The sequence below is a fragment of the Zingiber officinale genome, chromosome 5B, assembly GCF_018446385.1.
Source record: "Zingiber officinale cultivar Zhangliang chromosome 5B, Zo_v1.1, whole genome shotgun sequence".
NCBI lineage: Eukaryota > Viridiplantae > Streptophyta > Magnoliopsida > Zingiberales > Zingiberaceae > Zingiber > Zingiber officinale.
In genome coordinates this window covers 47,866,204-47,886,736 of record NC_055995.1, presented here as the reverse complement: position 1 = coordinate 47,886,736, position 20,533 = coordinate 47,866,204, and the positions used below count along the sequence as shown (strand labels likewise).

Below are 20,533 nucleotides of genomic sequence, written 5' to 3'. Positions count from 1 at the left end.
TCCTGTTGGAGTCAAGCTATGCGATTTCTCTTTTCACTAGTCGGATGCACATTCTTCCCTTTTTTGCAGAAGTTATTTATGACTTTGGAGTTCAAATAAAAATCAAAGTTTGATTGGGGTACAGTGTGTGACATAGGTAAAACAAAAGAAACTGGAGTGCTTTAAATGATATAAAGTTCTAGGATGTTTCATCAATGATGGAACCTTTGTTTCCTATAAAACACATACAAAAAGCAAAATAGCAAATTAACGTGAGAGAAACCAAGTTTACATAATATAGGAATAAAAATATAATAAAAAATTAGATAAATCACGGTCTTTATCATGTATAATAGACCTTTCAATCAACCTCAAGTTCATCCATCAACACAAATGAAGAAAGCTAACAAAGCTCACCTCTAGCCCTTGGAAACCAAGAGTTTTCCTCAAGAAAAAAAAATATCCTCATATAAAGAAAAACCCAAAGGTGTCCTCGAGGTTATAGAATGCTCCCACAATGAAGAAACTCAATGACACCAAAAATTAGCAAATTCCATTGGTCTCCAAAGTCACCATGACATAATCCTTTTTTTCAAAATTCCTAAATTAGGTTTTCCAATTAACTAGGTTGTAGCTAAGCCAATGGGGCCTACCTGCACCTCCAAATTGACTAACACTTATTGCCCAAGTCTAGGCTGATAAACTCCAACCTAGTAAGAAATTGCTCTACTACTGATACCATAAGATAATGCTCTTAAGGTCTTCTCCAAGGTTCGAAATCTTGAGTGATCTTTTGGTCTTTGCCTGGAACGATACTATTTCAATATCATGCTAGCATTCCAATGTATGGTGTCGATGGTAAATTGGAGGTAGGAGGAAAAAGATGAACAAGAAAAAGATAAATAACTATAGTTTAATGTTTGCTAACTATTTGGAATATTTTGATTTTGACATTATTTTATATGAAGATAAAATGTAAAATAAAAAAATAACATTATCTTAATTTAGTATGCTAACGAGTGTAGAGTGTTGAGATGAAATGATAGTCAACAACACACAAGATATTGTCCAAATGTTGAGTTTCAGTAATTTATTGGAACAATATGTTGACTGTTCACTTGGCACAATATAAGATTTCAAACCATGGTTACATCATCCTCCACTATTTATCTATTTATGTTTTCTATGTTGATTGCTCTACCCTTGAAGATCCTAAATCTTCTACTTTAAAGATCTAAGAATATAAGCTCTAATATCATTTGTTGGGACAATAAATGCTTCCAATAAAAATTTTTAGTGTTGGAAACTGCTACAACACAACACTGATAAAAAAGAATCATCAATAGAATTAGCCCCAAAGATATTGGAATTTGCCGCTTTAAACTATCCTCTATAAATCGAGATATCATGCCGCTAAAATGCCATGATGCTAATAGTATGACTTTCATGTCCCATAATAGAATAGCAAAGGCTCACAAAAAGAATAAGTGAACATAAGTATACTCCAAAACTCTTTCCAAGAAAAACTTACCTTTATGGTTGGTTACAATCTCTACATGCACCCTCAAGATGCCTCTATGCTGTAAAACACTCCCACAGTGAAGAGACTCGCAATGACACCCTAAACCCTATGAAAAAAATAGTCTAAATCGAAGTTTTCTATTTAAATGTGCTTTGGCGGGTCAATATACCCAACTGGCCCACCAAAGAGGGTTGTTGGATCATGTTGCCAAAGCACAGCACAAAAGAATTTCATTGATATTTATTGTTGATATCTCTTGAATTATATTATAGGTTGATTCTCATTCAAATGCCACATACACTGTAGTAAAAGTATAAAAGTAAATGTTCATCTAATTTGAATAAGAGGGCAAGAACCAGATGATTATATTGAAGATTATGACCAGTGTTCTACCTGATACCCACGATAACCTTGAAGTCATCCTCCAGTGACCTTTTTATGTACTTTTGGAAATCAAATTTACTACCAGGAGCTAGATGAACCTGCAGTGAAGGATGTCTAATGAGAAACACTACCCAGATTTTGAATCTTTGATGCCTCTTAAAGAGATACTCACTGTGATAAAACCATGACGCATCGCTAGATAGTCAGCCTTTCGCACAGATCTAAAGAATTGACGAAAGAAACTAACCTGTAAAAGTAGTGAGTTGGAACAAGTTCAATAGTTACAACCAATTTCATTAGGATGCAGTACATAGTAGGAGCCATCAAACAATTATGTTAGTGCGACAAAGTAAACAAAAAGCAGCCACAAGATCTTACAATGTAGAATATGAATGGCACTCTGTTCCAAATACTTGAGTGTTGTCTCACAAATGACGTCTCATGTGAAAACCTAATTCTTGCTGGATCTGAATCAATTGAGTGCACATTGATCAAACAATCAACCTAATTGCTTGATATATCATCAACTAAATGCCATAGTTTTTACTTTGTAAACAGAATGCAATGAGCCTTTAAATAATATCAAGTTTATAAGGTCCCACTCTAAGTATTACAATGAACTGAAGTAGTAAATAATATGAGAATTTACTACCATTTGAGAATTGATAATCAGGAGACAAGGTCTCTTTTTCCCATTCTTTCCAGGTTCCAATCTGCATTTAGGGGAATTTTCACACAGAAAACTGATATTTGATAACTGATTTTAGCAACTACTGAAGGTATAAGTGAAAAATAAATAAAAACAGTGAATGTTCAAATAGACCGTCTTCACCTTTTCTCTTCCCAAAGTCATTGTAAGGGCACTATATAATACGTGAAAGATTGCAAGGAAAAATATGAAGATGTGCAACTGATGCAGACCATGCAAGGAAATAAGTGGCACCTTTCCCTGTGTATACAAGATAAAAATTTCCTTGTGGTAAAAAAATATAATTATTAAAAGTCTAAGCTAGAAAATCACTAAAAATAATAAGAATAACATGTCATAGAGCTTTATTTAGGATACAATGCAATTAAGTCGAGTGCTAATCAGATGCTACGAAAAATCCATAGACATTAATGCTTACCTTGAGACATTGTGATGCTAATGGCTCCATTAAACGTCTACGACTTGAATAAATTGTTGTTAGTGCATCCCACAATAGCCTCCTGTGATGAGTTTCTCCCCCATCATCATTGCCATGGCCACCACCAACCCCATGCCCACCCTTGCCCTCACCCCCAACCCCATCCTCACCCCCACCCCCACCCCCACCCCCATCCCGACTCCCATGCCCTTCAACTTCTGCTTCTTCCACCATGTGACATGGCAACATAGTGTCCGCAGCTTTCTCAGGTATGCAAATTTGAATGATATAATTCTGCCCAAATGTGAGAATTAAGGATATGAATCCCAGAACCATCAACTCTGCAAAAGACACCAGCATAGTCTGCAACTTTAAGTATGCACTTTATGGAAAACACGAGTCAAACTAAAATGAGGATCTCTCAAATCAGATAACCTTTTTAATATTTTTTTTCCTTTTTGACAATTTGAGTTGTTTTTTATGTGATTCTACTCCTTTACACAAGGCAAAATAAATAATAAGGAATAGAGGAAGAGAAGAAAAGGAGAAGAGAATATAAAGTATAGGAGGAATCCTTTTCAATAATTCTCTAATATAACCAACAATACCAAAACAAAAGATACACAATACAATATATAGATAGATAGATGATAGGAACTTTCATATAATCTTGGTAAATGTGAAGCAAAAGCTCTTACCACCCTTAATCTTCTCGAGAGCTTCAAACATAGCCTTTTTGTGTCTTTCTGTAAACCACTGTTAACCAACAAATTATTAAGTGATGTTCACATGAACATTATATTAGTTGAGGCAAAAAAGGTAAAATCTTATGTCACTTAATTTACGCAGTCAGAAATGGACCCATAGGATGAATGTGAGCTTAATTCAGTGGGTAAAGAACCCTTATTCTTATAAATTTCATTCCCACAAGGCCACAACCATCATTTCACAATTCATCCACAAAAAAACACAAACGAAACTTGAAAAAGTATACAACCAGCACCATTTGAGTACAATGGCATAGACCAAAATACATAAGACCTTATATTTCTCATAAAGAAAGATAGATAAACTTTTTTAAATGCAAAACAAATCAGGAGAAGTATCTTAAAAATGCTAGGAAAATTCAAATGGATTAGTTATGCATCTTAAACTTTACCTACTCTTTCTACTTAAGGACCCATCTTCACTAAACATGCAGGGCGCTATCAAGGGAATATGAATTTTTAGTCTATGCATGGGCTTTGAATTAAAGACGCACATGTGCATGCTGTGTTAGGCCAATCCATGTTGTATCAAACCAAATTTGGGTTCGTACATGAGCACAAGTGCAGATGTAATTTATATTTTTGTAAGCATTTATATATGAATTTCATTTGAATTTGGAATTCATTGTTAATGGGTTTTTTGCCTCATAAAAGGAGTGTGGCTTTTCGATGGAGTCTGAATTTGGAAAATTTGCCTCTACAAAAGTAGCAATATTGCCTATTTCTACCAGAAAGCATTGTAAAATCTCTACAAAGTGCATTTGAAAGAGCTGTCCTTCCCTTCAAGTCTTTTTTTTCATTGTTTACTTTTTCACTGCTCCAACTTGAAAAAACTAACGACAAGTCCCTGCACCGTCATTCTAGCAAATCTACCTAATAGGGGAATGATATATTTTTATCACCAGTTGTATTCTTGAGGTATTAGTAAAAACAGTTTGCAAGGATAGAATTTTTTCCCTAGGAATACAAGTATTGGCTGGCCTTCAGTTTGCACCAACTTTAATACTCTTTCTTTTTCTTTTTCTCCATTAGTATCTAAAGAATCATCAAGTTGAATGAATTCTAAAAATAAACTATATATATATATATATACTAACTATGAGTGAAAGAAAAGATTTTTTATCAATTTTTTCATTAATACTTACTGAAAAGATTTTCATTGTCTTGTTACAAATTTGCATATACCACCATTTGTTTGTTCATTTTATCATATACACTGCATTTCACTGCTACCCATTCCATTGACTAGGACTTTGAGAATCTCCAAGTAAGTGATTTAATCAGGGATTCATTTCAATCCTTAAAAAGTAGTCTCTGAAGTTTACTTTCTTAAACTAACATTTGGATTTATTCTGAGCAAAACACAGTGAATCATGAGATTGTTTTGATCCTTAAAGACCAGTTTTGAATATAAAAAAGATTACTTATGTTTATGCTTCCATATTTCTACTTAGACATAGTTGCATGGATTAGAAAATATTGTGCAAGATAAATTAGCACTAGTAGTTCCTTTTCCCAATTTTTAGTATGACATTCTTATTTCTGTGAGATTATACTCAAACAAACATGGAATTATATAATATTATCTTACCTTTTAAACTTGAAAATTTTAGTGGATTGAGAATTTCTAGATGGAAAGAGCAAATAAAGCCATGGATAATGACCCTTAGGTTGATTAGTGCCATAAAGGTTGATCCTCTTTTCAGTCTTGTTTGGTTAGGCAAAGCTAGTCTAGGCAAGTTGGGAAATTTTGGATGTATGGTAGGTGGCAAAAGTTAAGCAAATCAAAGAGGACCGAATGTTTGCAATAATAAAGTCCAAGCATGTCAAGATTGACCAAATGCAAAGAAAGATTTAAGTCCTAGAGGACTGAACTCTATGAAAGTTAAGTCCCGGAGACAAGAGTATCTAGACAAGAGAATAAGTTTCTAAGCAAGAGAAGCCCTACTAGGTTAAGGTCAATTAAATACTAGGCAATGATGAAGTTCTAATAAGTCGAGATCAACTTATACTAAGCATACAAGGAAATTTCAATATTAAAGAGGCTAAAATTAGAATATTAATTGAATTAATCGACTGATAGAATCGACTAGAGAATCAATTCAGAATTTAACTCAAGATGGGAAAACCTACTCTAAGCCATTGATATCAATCAACTAGGAACAATACCAATTGACTACTATTCAAACACTGGTTGGGTAAACATTTCAACAAATGGGATGTTTTTGGTGCAATTGGTTTTGATATTAGGCAAAGGCTTAAATTAGAATGAGTTGAATTAGCTTGTGACAAGTGTATATAAGTGCAAGTCACAAGAGAAATCCTAGAAGATCAAGGGTGATAGCTAAGGAGAAATCTCATTAGATTAACAGTGAGTAAGGAGAATTCCTAGCAAATTAAAGGTGATCAGATACTTGCCAAACGAAAATGTATCTACAAAAGGCTTGGCAAAGTAAAGAAAGATCCCATTTAAGGTCCTAGAGAATGGTTCTCTCCAATGACTTAGCAGATTTTATTTATACAATGATGAACATAGTGACCATGTAATCATGGAGACAAAGGACTAAATTAGACATGAACGAAAGCTTTAGAATTGACTTAGTCACCATATTAGTTGACTGAAATAAAATTATCGGTTGAATGTTCACTAAATCAACAAATGACGTGAAGCATTTAGAAACTAGAATGTGTCAGTAGACAACAGTCTGTGGACTACACTAGTTGATTGGGGAACATTATGTTTGATGGAACTACAATCAACTAATAATTAATTTGAGTCGACTAGAACTATAGTTAATTCATTGGAGCAATCGACTCATGATAAGGAGAAGTCAATTGAAGGTTGAATTGTTATAATGAAACGGTTAGCTCATTATAATAGTCATTCAAGATGAAGGAAGTCGACTAATGAAAGCATTCAGTCGGCCCAAGTGATGGTTGGAGCAGTTATCCAACGTGGCATGCAGAGAGCAATCAACCAATGCAAGGCAAACTAGATGTTTCTAAAGGCTTTTCGGGAGTTTAGGCCAAGGCTATAAATATAGGATCTCTAAGCTTTAAAGGAACATTTTTTCTACAATAATTATACTATGTTATTTTCTCTACTTAAGCTCACATACTCTTGACACTTGTATTATTTGTCTTTTGTTTTTATACACTTGAAGATTGTAAGGGGTTTCTCCCCCTTTGAAAGAGTTTTGAATAGGAAAAAGTTAGTGGATTTCGTAGAGTGACCTAATGAAAGTTTATAGGCCATGGAGTAGCAAAAGGGGGGGGGGGGCTACCAAACCACATAATCTCTTTCCTTCTTTGTGTTCACTTTTATACATTTTTTTAACTTTTAGTTGACTTCACAAGTCGACTAAATGTGCTTTTGTCCGATAATTAAATATTGATCAATTGCGATTGATTGAACCTTCTCTATACTATTGAATTCCTTTAGTTAACTTCACAAGTCAATTATAAGACATTCTATGTTTGTGAATAGTATAAACAGTCTACTGCTTATATCACTTTAGTCAATTGAACAAGTTTTAATGATGAGAGTAATTATGATTGTTGAATAGTTCCAATGCTAGTTAATGGGATAATTTGAATTTTTTATTCGACTAAATGTATATAAACAGTCGACTAAATTTGCTATTGTCAAATTATAATTAAATGTGGTAGTTACGATGATAAATATTAGGATAATGACAATTTTGACTTTTCATCGGTGCATTAATATTTTGTTATGGTCGACTAATGCATACGCAATTTAGACCATATGTATATTTGAGAAAATTATGAACCATCAAGGTGACTATTACATTTCAACTTGAAAAATACGAGTTTAAGGTAATGTTTTCGAGTCAACTAGAAAAGGTTTTGTGAGGTCAAAGTGTTGAGCAGTGACTAATCTCGTTGACTCCAAAACATTCTGTAATGGTACCAAAGTTTATCAATCAACTGATACCTTCATTGGTCGACTAATGTTGATCAACAAGTCTACTAAGGATGAATTTTAATAAATGATTCGACTATCTAAGGTCTTTCAGTGATGCATTTATAGGATATATTCCTTACATCTTATAAAATATTCCTTAAAAACTAATCATTTTTATAGATAATATTCCATAGATTTGAAGCTTGATATAAAGTATAAAAGACAGACTTTGTACATAAACTTTTAAACCAAAAATTTTAATTTTCCAAACAATATTTTAAAAACTTTGTTAGGGTTGTCCAACCATTATCTTCAAACTTAAAGAACATTAATTATGCACAAGTCTTCCTTATAGTTGGTCAACTTAATGATTAATATTTTTTATAGTTTCTTGCCTTAAAGTAATGCTTCATAACTGACATTATGAGCCAAGAATCTCATCCTAACATCTTACTCACATCTATGTGTCTTAACGAGAACTCCGCCCATGATGACCAGTCATGGCCGGTCCCAAGCCCGGATAAAGGAGGAGGGTTGCGTTAGGTTGCCAGCCAGCGTCAAACTATGGCAAAATTTCATGAATGAATCCATTAAACTATTGTGCTAATGCTAGGTTGTTCCCCGGAAGGAACGCGTTGCAGGGTCCGACTGTAACGTCTCGGCAAGGACCGCTACATCTCCAGAACTCGGGTGTAGTGATAAATATGCAAGAGTTCGCGTTACAGGGTCCGACTGTAACGTCTCAGCAAGGACCGCTACATCTCCATGAGAACTTGGGTGTAGTGTTAAATAGGCAAGAGTTCTCACACCATATGTTAGATAAGAACAAATATGATAGGAAAACTAATAATCTAAGATTTGGAACATGGAATATAGGAACTCTCACTGGTAAATCAATGGAGGTAGTAGATATGATGATTAAGAGAAAAATTAATATTTTATGTGTACAAGAGACAAAATGGACAGGTGAGAAGGCAAAGATGATAGAGAACTCGGGTTTTAAGTTATGGTACACTAGAAAAAGTAAAACAAGAAATGGAGTGGGTATTATTGTAGATAGTTTGTTAAAGGATGAAGTTGTAGGAGTAGTTAGAAAAGGGGATAGAATTATAACTCTTAAGATAATAGTGGCGAAAGAAACTATGAACATAATTAGCGTATATGCACCACAAGTAGGATTAGATGAAGCTACCAAATTAAGGTTTTGGGAGGACTTAGATGAAATATTACAAAATATTCCACCAAATGAAAGGATTTTAATAGGAGGTGATCTAAATGGCCATGTCGGAGTGAAAAATGAGGAATATGAGAGAGTACATGGGAGTTATGGGTTTGGAACGAGAAATGAGGAAGGAAAACTATATTAGATTTTGCGATAGCATATGACCTTATATTAGCTAATACATTTTTTAAGAAAAGAGAAGAACACTTAGTCACATTCAAAAGTGGGAATAATAAATCGCAAATTGACTTTCTTATGGTTAGGAAGAAGGATAGAAAGATTTGTAAAGATTGCAAAGTCATCCCTGGAGAAAGCTTAACTACCCAACATAGGGTAGTAGTGTTGGATATACGCCTCAAACATAGTATCAATAGAAAGAAAATATATACAATTCCTAGAATTAAGTGGTGGAAGTTAAAGGATGGGAAGCAACATATATTTAAAGAGAAGGTAGAAGTACAAGCATTAGGTGAAATATACGATGACTCTAATACAACATGGGATAAGATGGTATCAAAGTTGAAAATAGTAGCTAAGAGTGTCCTCGGTGAGTCAAAGGGGCATGCACCGCTAAGTAAAGAATCTTGGTGGTGGAATGAGAAAGTACAAGAGAAAGTGAGGGAAAAACGAATAGCTTATAAGGAATTATATATTTGTAAGAACGAGGAAAATTTAAAAAAATATACAATAGCCAAGAAAGAAGCTAAGAAAGTAGTGAGTGAAGCAAAAAATGAAACTTTTGAACGGTTATATCAAAAATTGGATACAAAAGAAGGGGAAAAAGATATTTATAGAATAGCTAAAGCGAGAGAAAGAAAAACAAGAGATCTTAGCCAAATAAAATGTATTAAAGATGAAGGTAATAGGGTATTAGTAAGCGATGAAGAAATAAAAGAGCGGTGGAAGAGGTATTTTCATCAACTTTTTAATGAAGGTTTAGGAGACCAACTTAACTTAGGTAATTTAATTAGGTCAAATAAGCATCGAAATTTTAATTTTTATCGTAGAATTCAAACTTCAGAAGTAAAACAAGCTTTAAATGAGATACACAATGGAAAAGCTGTTGGACCAGATGATATTCCGATAGAGGTATGGAAGTGCTTAGGGAAACAAGGTATTGAATGGCTTACAAAATTATTTAACATGATATTGAAAACGAAAAAAATGCCTGATCAATGGAGGATAAGTACTCTAGTTCCCTTATATAAGAATAAGGGAGACGTACAAAATTGTGCAAACTATAGGGGTATTAAACTAATGAGTCATACTATGAAACTTTGGGAAAAAGTAATAGAAAAAAGATTAAGGAAGGAGACCACAGTGACAGAAAATCAATTTGGGTTCATGCCTGGAAGGTCGACAATAGAAGCTATACATCTTCTTAGACAATTAATTGAAAAATATCGAGAGCAAAAACAAGATCTACACATGGTATTCATTGACTTAGAAAAGGTATATGATAGAGTCCCAAGAGAAATTATATGGAGAATTTTAGAAAAGAGAGGTGTTAGCGTAACATATATTGAACTAATTAAGGATATGTATGAGGATGTAACGACCAGAGTAAAGACTTCAGGCGGAGTAACTGAAGCATTTCCAATAAAGATAGGGTTACATCAAGGATCAGCTCTAAGTCCCTATCTTTTTACATTAATTATGGACGAACTCACTGCACACATTCAAGACACAGTACCGTGGTGCATGTTGTTTGCAGATGATATTATTTTGGTAGATGAGACACGTGAAGGAGTAAATGCTAAGCTAGAATCTTGGAGGGAAACACTAGAAAGGAAATGTTTTAAGCTTAGTAGATTAAAGACGGAATATATGGAATTTAAGTTTAGCAATATTAGAAGTAATGAAACAATTGTTAAGATAGGAGAGGACGAGTTGCCTGGAACCGAGAGATTTAAATATTTAGGATCATTTTTACAAAATGATGGAGGGATTGAGAGAGATGTCTTACATAGAATACAAGCAGGATGAGTGAAATGGAGGGGAGCGTCGAGTGTTTTATGTGACCGTAAAGTACCTCTTAAACTTAAAGGTAAGTTCTATAAAACAGCAGTTAGACCTGCTATGTTATATGGAGCTGAATGTTGGGCTATGACTCGAGCACATGAGCAGAAGATGAGAGTTGCAGAGATGAGGATGTTAAGGTGGATGTGTGGACATACGAGGATGGACAAAATAAGAAATGAGAGCATTAGAGAGAAAGTAGGAGTTGCATCTATTGAGGAAAAACTCAGAGAGACACGTTTAAGATGGTACGGACATGTACTTAGACGACCAATAAATGCTCCAGTTAGACGATGTGAAACTATGATAAACATGCATATAAAACGAGGAAGAGGAAGACCAAAAAAGACTTGGTTAGCAACAATAAAACAAGATAAAATTTATTTAAATATAGATGATGATATAATAGGAGATAGAGCTCAATGGCGTAAAAGGATTCATACAGCCGACCCCACGTAGTGGGAAAAGGCTTGGTTGTTGTTGTTGTTGTTGTTAGGTTCTTGTGATATGCTTAAAGTATAAACCTAGACTATGTGATCATGCAAGTTTAGCAGGATCAACTTAGTCCACAAAGCAAAGATCGAGCTCCCTTCTAAGAGTGCTAAACTTAAATTCCAAAAGAATTTTGATAAATATATCAGCAAACCTAGACTTGGAGTCCAAATAATGAAGCACTATGTCTCCCCTTGCCACACAATCTCTAATGAAATGATGCTTCACTTCATTGCATTTTGTTCTTAAGTGATACACTAGGTTCTTAGTTAAATTGATAGTGCTCACGTTATCACACGACTTGAATATTTGTATAACTAAGTCTAAAATCTTCAAGTGTGAGTATCAAAACAATTGTGCCACACATCCTCCCAGAGCCATATACTCAACTTCCATAATGGATGTTGCTTTCAGCTATTTCAACTAACTTTAGATCCAAGAAATTAGCATCTTCCACCTGTACTCTTCTTATTCAATTTTCAACCTGCAAAATTGAAATCAAAGTAATCTACCAATTTGAATGCATTAATCCTTAGATATGAAACCTAAAAATATACCTTAAAATTCTTTTAACAACAATCAAATATAACTCTTTGGTACATGATTGATAACTACTACATATGTTAACTACAAACTAAATCATGGATTAAAAAACCATGTTGAGCTGGTCGAAATGGATGAAACATTTCGTTCCTCTTGTCGAACAGCACCGACACGACCTAGAACCAATCCCCAAGGCAGTTGTAGGCATCGCGCGACCTTGCGACCGCATGGAGGGGTCTTGCGACCCCCGCGGAAGTAGCGGAGGGATTGTGCGACCCCCATGGCAGCAGCAAGGGAATCATGAGACCCCACAACGACTGCAGAGTGGTCGTGCAAGCTTCATGTCCTCCGCAGAGGGGTCGTGTGACCCCTGAGGCCGCGTCAAAGGAGTCACACAACCCCCATGGCTGCCAATAAGGGGTCACATGCCACAGTCGAGTGGTTGTCACGGGTTTGTGGTGTTTTTTTAATTAAAACTTAATCAACTCCTAGCTATGAAAAAGATAATTTAAAGAGATTTTATTAAACTATAATAAAATTATCTAATTAATTATATATTTTATTTATTTATTTTCATTTTTTTCCCTTTTTAAAAGATTATTTTTTTATTTTTTAAAGATTTATATTAAATATTTTATTTTAAATTAATATATTTAATATTTAAAAAATATTGAAACTATATCTGCACAGTAGATATGGTATCTAAATCGTATCATTTTGGTCCAGGACCAAAACCTCAACATAGGTCGACATTTTAAATCTTGAACTAAATATCCGATTTACTAGTGTTAAGGTACAACAAACTACCTATAACACTCCTAATACTTAAGATCCACTAGTTTACCATCTGGATCATGATCCATCTTAACATTCGTAACCATTATAGTAGACAACTCCTCGGCACCTTCCATGTCAAACTTCTTCATAAGTTCATATTTTGTTTATGGGCATAAACTCCTTTCTTAGTTGTTTAATTTAAAGTCCTAGGAAGAAATTCAACTCTCTTACTAGACTTATCTAAAACTCACTTTCCATATGAATGATAAATTAATGAAGGAAATCACTATTGGTTAAATTAAAAATAATATAATCTACATACACTTAGGCTATAATTAACTCATTTTCATATGACTTATGAACAAAGTGGGATCTACTTTTCCTTGTCTAAAGTCCTAAGAAATGAGAAAAGATGATAATCACTTATATCGAGCCCTGGATGCTTGTTTTAGCCCATAAAAACTTTCTCAAGCTTGTACACATAATTTAAAAAATCAACATTTTCAAATCCAGGTGGTACCCTACACAAACTTCTTCCTTAATAAACCCATTAAGGAATATCGACTTCACATCCATTTAGTATAACTTGAACCCTATGTGAGCAACAAATGCTAAAAGCATCCAAATAGTTTTAAGATGAGTTATGACTGCGTAAGTCTCATTATAATCCAATCCTTCAACTTGGGTAAACCCAAAAGCAACAATTCGATCCTTTTTTTTTTATAACCCAAGTGTCTGAGCCTTCGGTCCAACTAGTCCTTCAGGTGGACGGCTTGGCCACCATGCAAATCCAGAAGCGCAAGCGACTTCTCGTCCAACAGCCAATATCCCAGATTTTTCATCCTACTAGAGAAAATATCCTACAATGCGCCATAGCTGGAATTCGAACCTTGGTTGCTTGGGAAACTGCTTAAGCAGCTTGTCGTTGCACCATGGCCCGAGGGGTGCAACATTTCTATCCTTATTTCTTACTACTGTTCTTCTATCATGTAACTTATTTCTAAAGACTCATCTAGTATCAATAATTGAATTTTCTTTGAGTTTAGGAACTAGGGTCCAAACTTAATTTCACTCAAATTGAGTCAATTCTTCTTGCATAGCCAATACCCAATCCAGTTCCAAGAATAAATGATATATGGATTTAGGCTCAACTTGAGATACTAAGGCAATTGGTTTCCTAAAATAGGATCTAGTCCTCACCTTTTATGATATACCTCCAACAACTTAGTTAATTGGATGGTCAAAATTAACTCAAAGCGACCTAGGTGGTTGAGATGTATCCTCCACATTCTATGTCTCCCTTCTTTTATCATCCAAATCCCCTCTAGCTCCCCCTTGAACATTGCCCCTCTAAACTCTATTTCTCAAGTCCAAAGGCAATATCCTTGTTCAAGGCTCCATCAATATTCTTATCAATGGATTGCTTGGATTTTCATGGAATACAATATTTTAGGATTCCTCAACTTTACCGGTCCTCTTGTTGTAGACTCCATGGTCAAGGAATAACCAATTAATATTCCTTCATCTGCCTTTGCCAAAAAAGTTTCCTAAATGGTGCTTAGTATCCAAAATATATCCCTTACAACCAAACACCTAAGTTGTTTAATTGTAGGGGTCTTTCCAAACTATAATTCATAATTAGTTTTTACCAAAAGCTTATCGACAAGTACCCTATTTTGGATATAGAAAGCGGCACTATTGCCTCATCCCAAAGGTAACTAGGTAGAAAGTATTCTTTTAATATTGTTATAGTGGCCTCTTGAAGATAAGATTCAAAATTTCGTGTTGTACCAACATGTCAATCTTCAATAGAAACAATATTGTTTCGGTATTGTGCTAATATTTCAATGCATAATGATTGGAGTTGAAGAAGGAAGAAGATGAAGCATAGGAATGATACATAATTTGAGCTTGGTTTTAAATCTTGTACAATGCTGGGTGCAACACCCATTCCAATAAATTACCAAAACTCGATACAACTTAACAAAGACAATATCTCCTTTCTTTTCTTCATCTCCTTCCTCCTTCAACTTTCAATCTATCATGGGTATCATGCATAGAAGCGTTGACACGATTTTAGAATGATATCTTTTTGGTCGAAGACCGAAACAATGGCAGGGTTCGAGATTTTGAACCTCAATATCAAGTGGTATTGAGTTTTGGTAATTTTTCAAAATTATATATTTCGACCATTTTGTCCAACATTATATGAGATGTTAAACCATATCTAAAACCCCTTGACATACTACAATACATGTCAAAATTAATTGAAATAATGTTTACTATTTTCTTAATTACAGATAAAAAAAAATTGTATCATTTTATATGGGAGTTAAGAATATAAATGTGTTGTCTTTTTATTTTTCTTTTAAATCTCCTTCTCTTTCTAATTTTCCAATGGCACCGTATCAGGTATTGTTTCCATTAAAAGTCAAAATTTCAGCATGAATCAAAATTTTAAATCTTGTTTCAATCAACTAGCTAGATGTGCTCCCAAATTCTTTGTACGTCAATAATCTCTCTCAAGAGCATCATGAGCTCTGTTCTTTTCATAAGCAGCCATGACCTTGCCTTCTAGAAATTCTTAAGCAATACGAAGTGGTCTAGCTGTGAGATATGGCTACGCATCTATTCTCAATTATGGAGGTATCCATTTAGTTCCAGGCACTTCCTCTAGTTTGCATTTTCTTTACTATTCTTTCGTTTTTTTTTTTTTGGAAAATTAACAAAAACGTGATCAAGCTAGATGGAGTTGGTAGTTATGTTCCAACAAAAAAAAGACGCCAAAAACAGTTGTAAAGGAAAAAGTGATATTTCAATAATCCAATTTAGAAAACCAAAAGCCAAAATGTGAAAGCGAATGGAATTGAAGGATAAGGACTTCCAACTTTGTCCTCCAGGAAGTCGGTTTTCATTCGCCTTCAACTAAATTACCAAATGATTTTTTTCCCTCTAATTTTTTCATAAACAAAGAAATGCAATAGCAAAAAGAGTAGATACCGGAAGCTCCCACAATAGTAAATAACAAATCGAAAGCAAAAAAACGGATAACAAATTTAAATTTTATGAAAAAAATAACAAAAGCGAGGATACAAATTACGCTACCTCTCCGAGATGGTGGAGACCCTTCTCCAATAAAATAGAGATTAAGATGATGACGGCGCACACAGAGGCCACCGCCCAGGTCGGCGTCTCGTCGAGCTCTCTCAAATGCTCAGCTCCATGGCCTTCCGCCATCGCCGATAATACAAAATGGACAAGAAATTTGATCAAATTTCTTCTACACTATTCCTTTCCGTCAAACGTTGGGGAGGAACGAGAGAAACGAGGAGGAATAAGACACGGAAGAACAAAAGAACGAGCAATTGTATTCGCGAGAAAGCCCGTGAAGAATAGAATATGTGGGAGTGGGAGCCACAAAATCCGCTTCGTTTTCTTCGGCCATATGACGGTCATCACAACGGGTGTAAAATGTTGGGCGTCTGATTTCTCAGATGCAAAGGGTTATTATGGTAGAATTAAATGTCCCTTGTAAATGAATGATACCATCTTTCTCCAATATTAATAGTCATCCCAAGCTACACCGATGTTATGCCTAATATAAATTAAACATTATACTATAAAATTACTGACATATAAAGATTATAAAACATTAAATTATTTTCACATAATATAATATTTTCTAATATAAATGTAATGTCAAAATCTTTGTGACTTCATTATGGTTCGGTGCTTCAGTATTAATAGTGATTCGAACACTGCAGATATATAATATGTCTTCTAAATCAAATCCTCGTTGCATGAATATATCGTTTCCACCGTCTACCATGTAATGAAATAAATATAATATAAATATATGACAATGTAATAATTAATCATATTGTCTGGATAAGGTATTAATTCATTTACTATGTTAAGTAGAAATATTATTTTGAAGATAATTTAAATCAAACTAATCCAGTTTAAAAAATTTGTACATGTTGAAATTAACTGCCACAAAAATATTTAGTCACAGTGAACCCTTGTGCACTACTATACTATAAAGATATAAAGATCATTGGTTGTGAGAAGTTCTAAGTGGCATGGAAGAATTATACTATTAAAAAAACGAGAGATAGTATTGATTTTTTAAGAAATTATATTTAAAATAGAGCTTTTGTGATGAAAATATTATGGAACATCAACAAATAAAAAAAATCCAATTAGCCCATGATTTCTATTTTAAGTCACAAACATCATAAATTAGATTCATTATTCATGAAACACATAGCTGAACTTCATAATCTACAAAAGGAGCGAGAGGGAATAAAAAATGTTACAATAAGAATGTTGAAAAACTGGACAGGATATAATTTGAACACATTGAAAGCATGCAATTCTCTAAGAGTGAAAAAATTAATCTGTTCTCTCATAATAGACAGTTGGCTAGCGCATAATGATATTACTATTATAAGATCTAGAGATCAAATCCTGACTAGTAGTTAGATATCTATCCTTCTCATGCGTTATTCAACTGCCCAAGGCTAGTAAACCAACCTACCCACGTCTTGTTCTAGAATTTTTAAGTTTCTTAGAATCTAATTTTACTTTCGACGACGATTATGATGGGCAAATTAATTTTCAGTTAATGAATCATGAATAACTTTGGACTCTTTATGAATTTAATAACTATTTTAGCTTACCCACAAGGGTACCTCACAAGTTTGATTATAGATACAATGCTAATTTCTTTTGGAGCTTGATCACCAGTTTAAGTGAACCCTATGATCCATCTAGATCTAAAGTCTCCCATATGTAGAAACCCGTCTTTCGATACCTTCGACGTGTTATAAGTGAGATTATCTATGGTAGAGGTGAGAGTGACGATGTGATAAGAAAGGTGGAGCTTTATTCTATGTGGGTCATGATTCACAAAGTCGAATTTGATGGAAGGTTCCATTTTTTGCAAACTATGCAGAGAGTGGGGAGGGCAAACTCGGGAACAATCATATTTGGTAGGTTCATTAGGACCATTGCTAGGAAACTTGAACTAGACATCTCGAGTCTAGAAATTATACATGGAAATATCAAAATAGACATAGACATGTGCCTAGCAATGAAAATGATATGTTAGAATGAAAATGGATTCAGTTTTCCTAAAAGGGATGAGTTCCCTATCCCTTTACCAAATCCCAAGTGCTCAACAATTCGTAACCCCGATAATTGGATTATTAAGGATCTAATTCCTAATTCCTACGCGTCCTCTAGAGAGTGTCACGAGTATCCCTCACCTAAAGGCTCGCTGTCGATTGAATTTTCTAACCCGACTAGACATTCATTTGCTTATGGTAGTGCAGGGCCTTCTAGCTATGATTTCTCTACTTTTTATGCATCATTGGATTCTCTTCATGAGAAGCAACACATTTTTCATAAGATATTGGAGGACCACTATGACTCCACTCATGATCAGCTCCAATATGTATAGGACCAATTTCATAAGAGGGATAATTTCTAGAGTAGGGTATCCAATTTTGTGGGAGACTACTACACTCACCAAGGGAGAATGAATGAGTTTATAAACTTCATGGATATCACGGATCAGCAGGTTGCTGCGTTATACCAATATTATGAAAAATATTGATCATCTCCCTAGAGTCCCTAGATATCTCCCAGGGCCACGATCTCCACCGAGGAGTAGACTTCCTCTGGGTGGTCCATCTGTTGGATGTTGCATTAGTTGTAATGTTAGAAAGATGAAGGTGTGTCCATTCACCTTCATCTTCCTCCATTATATGCCATCAAAGCATCGGTTACAAACTGATGCTTCCTTCTTATATAATGAAGCATCCAAGAGCAATCGAAAAGAGGAAGAAGGTTATCAATGTGTGCACATCGGAGGCGACGGTGGGCAAAGAAGAACATTCAAGATTGATTTGTCCAATCTCACAAGAGGGATTTAGTTTGTGAACCATGAAGATCTTTCTGATTCTGTGACCATTCTTCCATCGGTAAGTCTTATCAGTGTCGATTGTAGATCTGTGGGAGATCACTGTGAGTTTTTGCAGATTTCATATTTCTATATTTTTCATGCTTAGAACTGTCAACAATGGTATCAAAGCGATGTCTAAGCATGAAACTTGTCTCTTCGTCAAAAAAAGGGTTCTTCCGCCATCGCCAAGCAAGATCGAGACTGGGTCACGATCTGCCATAGTTGTCGAGCCCCAAGAGGTTGCTGGCTATCGACCTTCATAGCCAGAGAGTGCAAGTGACCACATCCGGAGGCCAACGATCGATAGTCACAGTAGCCGTGTTCTTTGCGGCAAAAGAAGTGAGCGTCGTGGTCACGGTAGAGAAGATAAGAAGAAATTTAATCGATTAAACTAATCAATTTAAAAAGATCTTAATCAATTCAAAATCTGTGTAATCGATGAAACTGACGAAGCACAGTAAGTTTATATAATCGATTCAAGCACAAGTGTAATCAATTCAAATAGATTTTTGATCGATCTGAATAATCGATTAAACTGAAAAAAAGTATTTGTTACTATTTTTCCGTCAATTTTTTTTAATCGATTAAAGGCAAACTTTCTTGTGTAATCGATTATTTTAATCGATTCAAAAGAATAAAAAAAAGTTAAATAGTGTGTTTGCACGTTTGCATGAAAATGTTTGATTAAATTTTAATTAAATACATTTATTAATTAATTATATGCATTTTGAAATGTTTTGTTAATTAATAAATGCATGTTTAATTAATTTATTGTTTAATTAATTAAAAATTGAACTAACCAGCAATTTGATTCAACCCATTAGTTGGTTTAACTAGATTGATTTATTATTAATTGGGATAGTTTGATCACATGGGTTGGGTTGACCAAATCTGACCAAGTTAGTTTAAGAAGACTAATTTTGATCCAATTAAATCTCGATTTAGTTCAAACCATTAGTTGGTTCAACTAAACTAATTAGATTTGTTCTAATATATCAGACTTAATCCAATAGATATTGGTTTGATCAAAAGGACCTGAGTTTGATCAATAAGTCTAAGATTGCCTTAAATAAGCTTGGATTAAATAATAACAGAACATAGGTAAGAAATTTCTATCCAATTAAATTAGTTCTAATAAGGACATTGGACAGAGCTCAGGATCTGGATTCTCAATCAACAAATCAAATGGATAAGTTGATTTAGATTCTTAAAAATCAAGAAGATTTATTTTTCTTGATTAATAATATTGGTTCTATGCCTATATAAATTAAATTAAGCCAGTTTTATATTGATTAGTTGGTTTTGTATTAACTCAGTTAATTTCAGTTTAAAAATGGCACGGATGATTACCAATCCTGAAAACTCGAATAAGAAGAGTTTTCAATCCTGGATAATTACAGGACCTGGGCATTGATTCGTTCACTACCGGAGAATCCTAAGATGGTAGCACCACCAGATATGGAGGCTCTCCGAAGGGAGAACCTTATATGCATAGTTGTGTGTGGATCTATTTCACCATGAGTTCCTAGAGGAAGATCCTGAAGAATTTGAGAAGGATCTAGAAGAGGATCCTGAAGAATCTAAAGAGGATTCTGAAGAAGTTTCGATGATAGATTAAATTGAAAATCTTAAAGTTGGTCTATTTGATATTGCCTCAAATGAGTCCAAGTTAAAGGGGATTATGCTGGTCACTGCACTAGTGTCTATCCTAGTGAGAGTGGTGTCAGCCTATCTAGTTTGTAAGAGTTCTGTTATTGTTACTGTCATTATGTATAAATAGTATTAGTCCATTTAGTTCATGTCCAGTT

At 34.3% G+C, this 20,533-nt stretch overlaps 1 protein-coding gene across 1 annotated transcript in view; it reads right to left on the bottom strand.

Annotated features, from left to right (window-relative positions):
- LOC121987383 (MLO-like protein 9) overlaps window positions 1-16,000 on the bottom strand; it is a 94,309-nt gene extending 78,309 nt beyond the window's left edge. Inside the window, exons 1-9 of the mRNA XM_042541204.1 lie at window positions 15,863-16,000; window positions 3,711-3,768; window positions 3,201-3,353; window positions 3,013-3,107; window positions 2,718-2,834; window positions 2,538-2,598; window positions 2,264-2,352; window positions 2,058-2,132; window positions 1,895-1,983 (exon numbers count right to left, since the gene is read on the bottom strand). Of these exons, the coding sequence (XP_042397138.1) occupies window positions 1,895-1,983; window positions 2,058-2,132; window positions 2,264-2,352; window positions 2,538-2,598; window positions 2,718-2,834; window positions 3,013-3,107; window positions 3,201-3,353; window positions 3,711-3,768; window positions 15,863-15,994 (869 nt within the window). The 5' untranslated portion in view covers window positions 15,995-16,000. The remainder of the gene's footprint in view (window positions 1-1,894; window positions 1,984-2,057; window positions 2,133-2,263; window positions 2,353-2,537; window positions 2,599-2,717; window positions 2,835-3,012; window positions 3,108-3,200; window positions 3,354-3,710; window positions 3,769-15,862) is intronic.
- Between the last annotated feature and the right edge of the window lie 4,533 nt (window positions 16,001-20,533).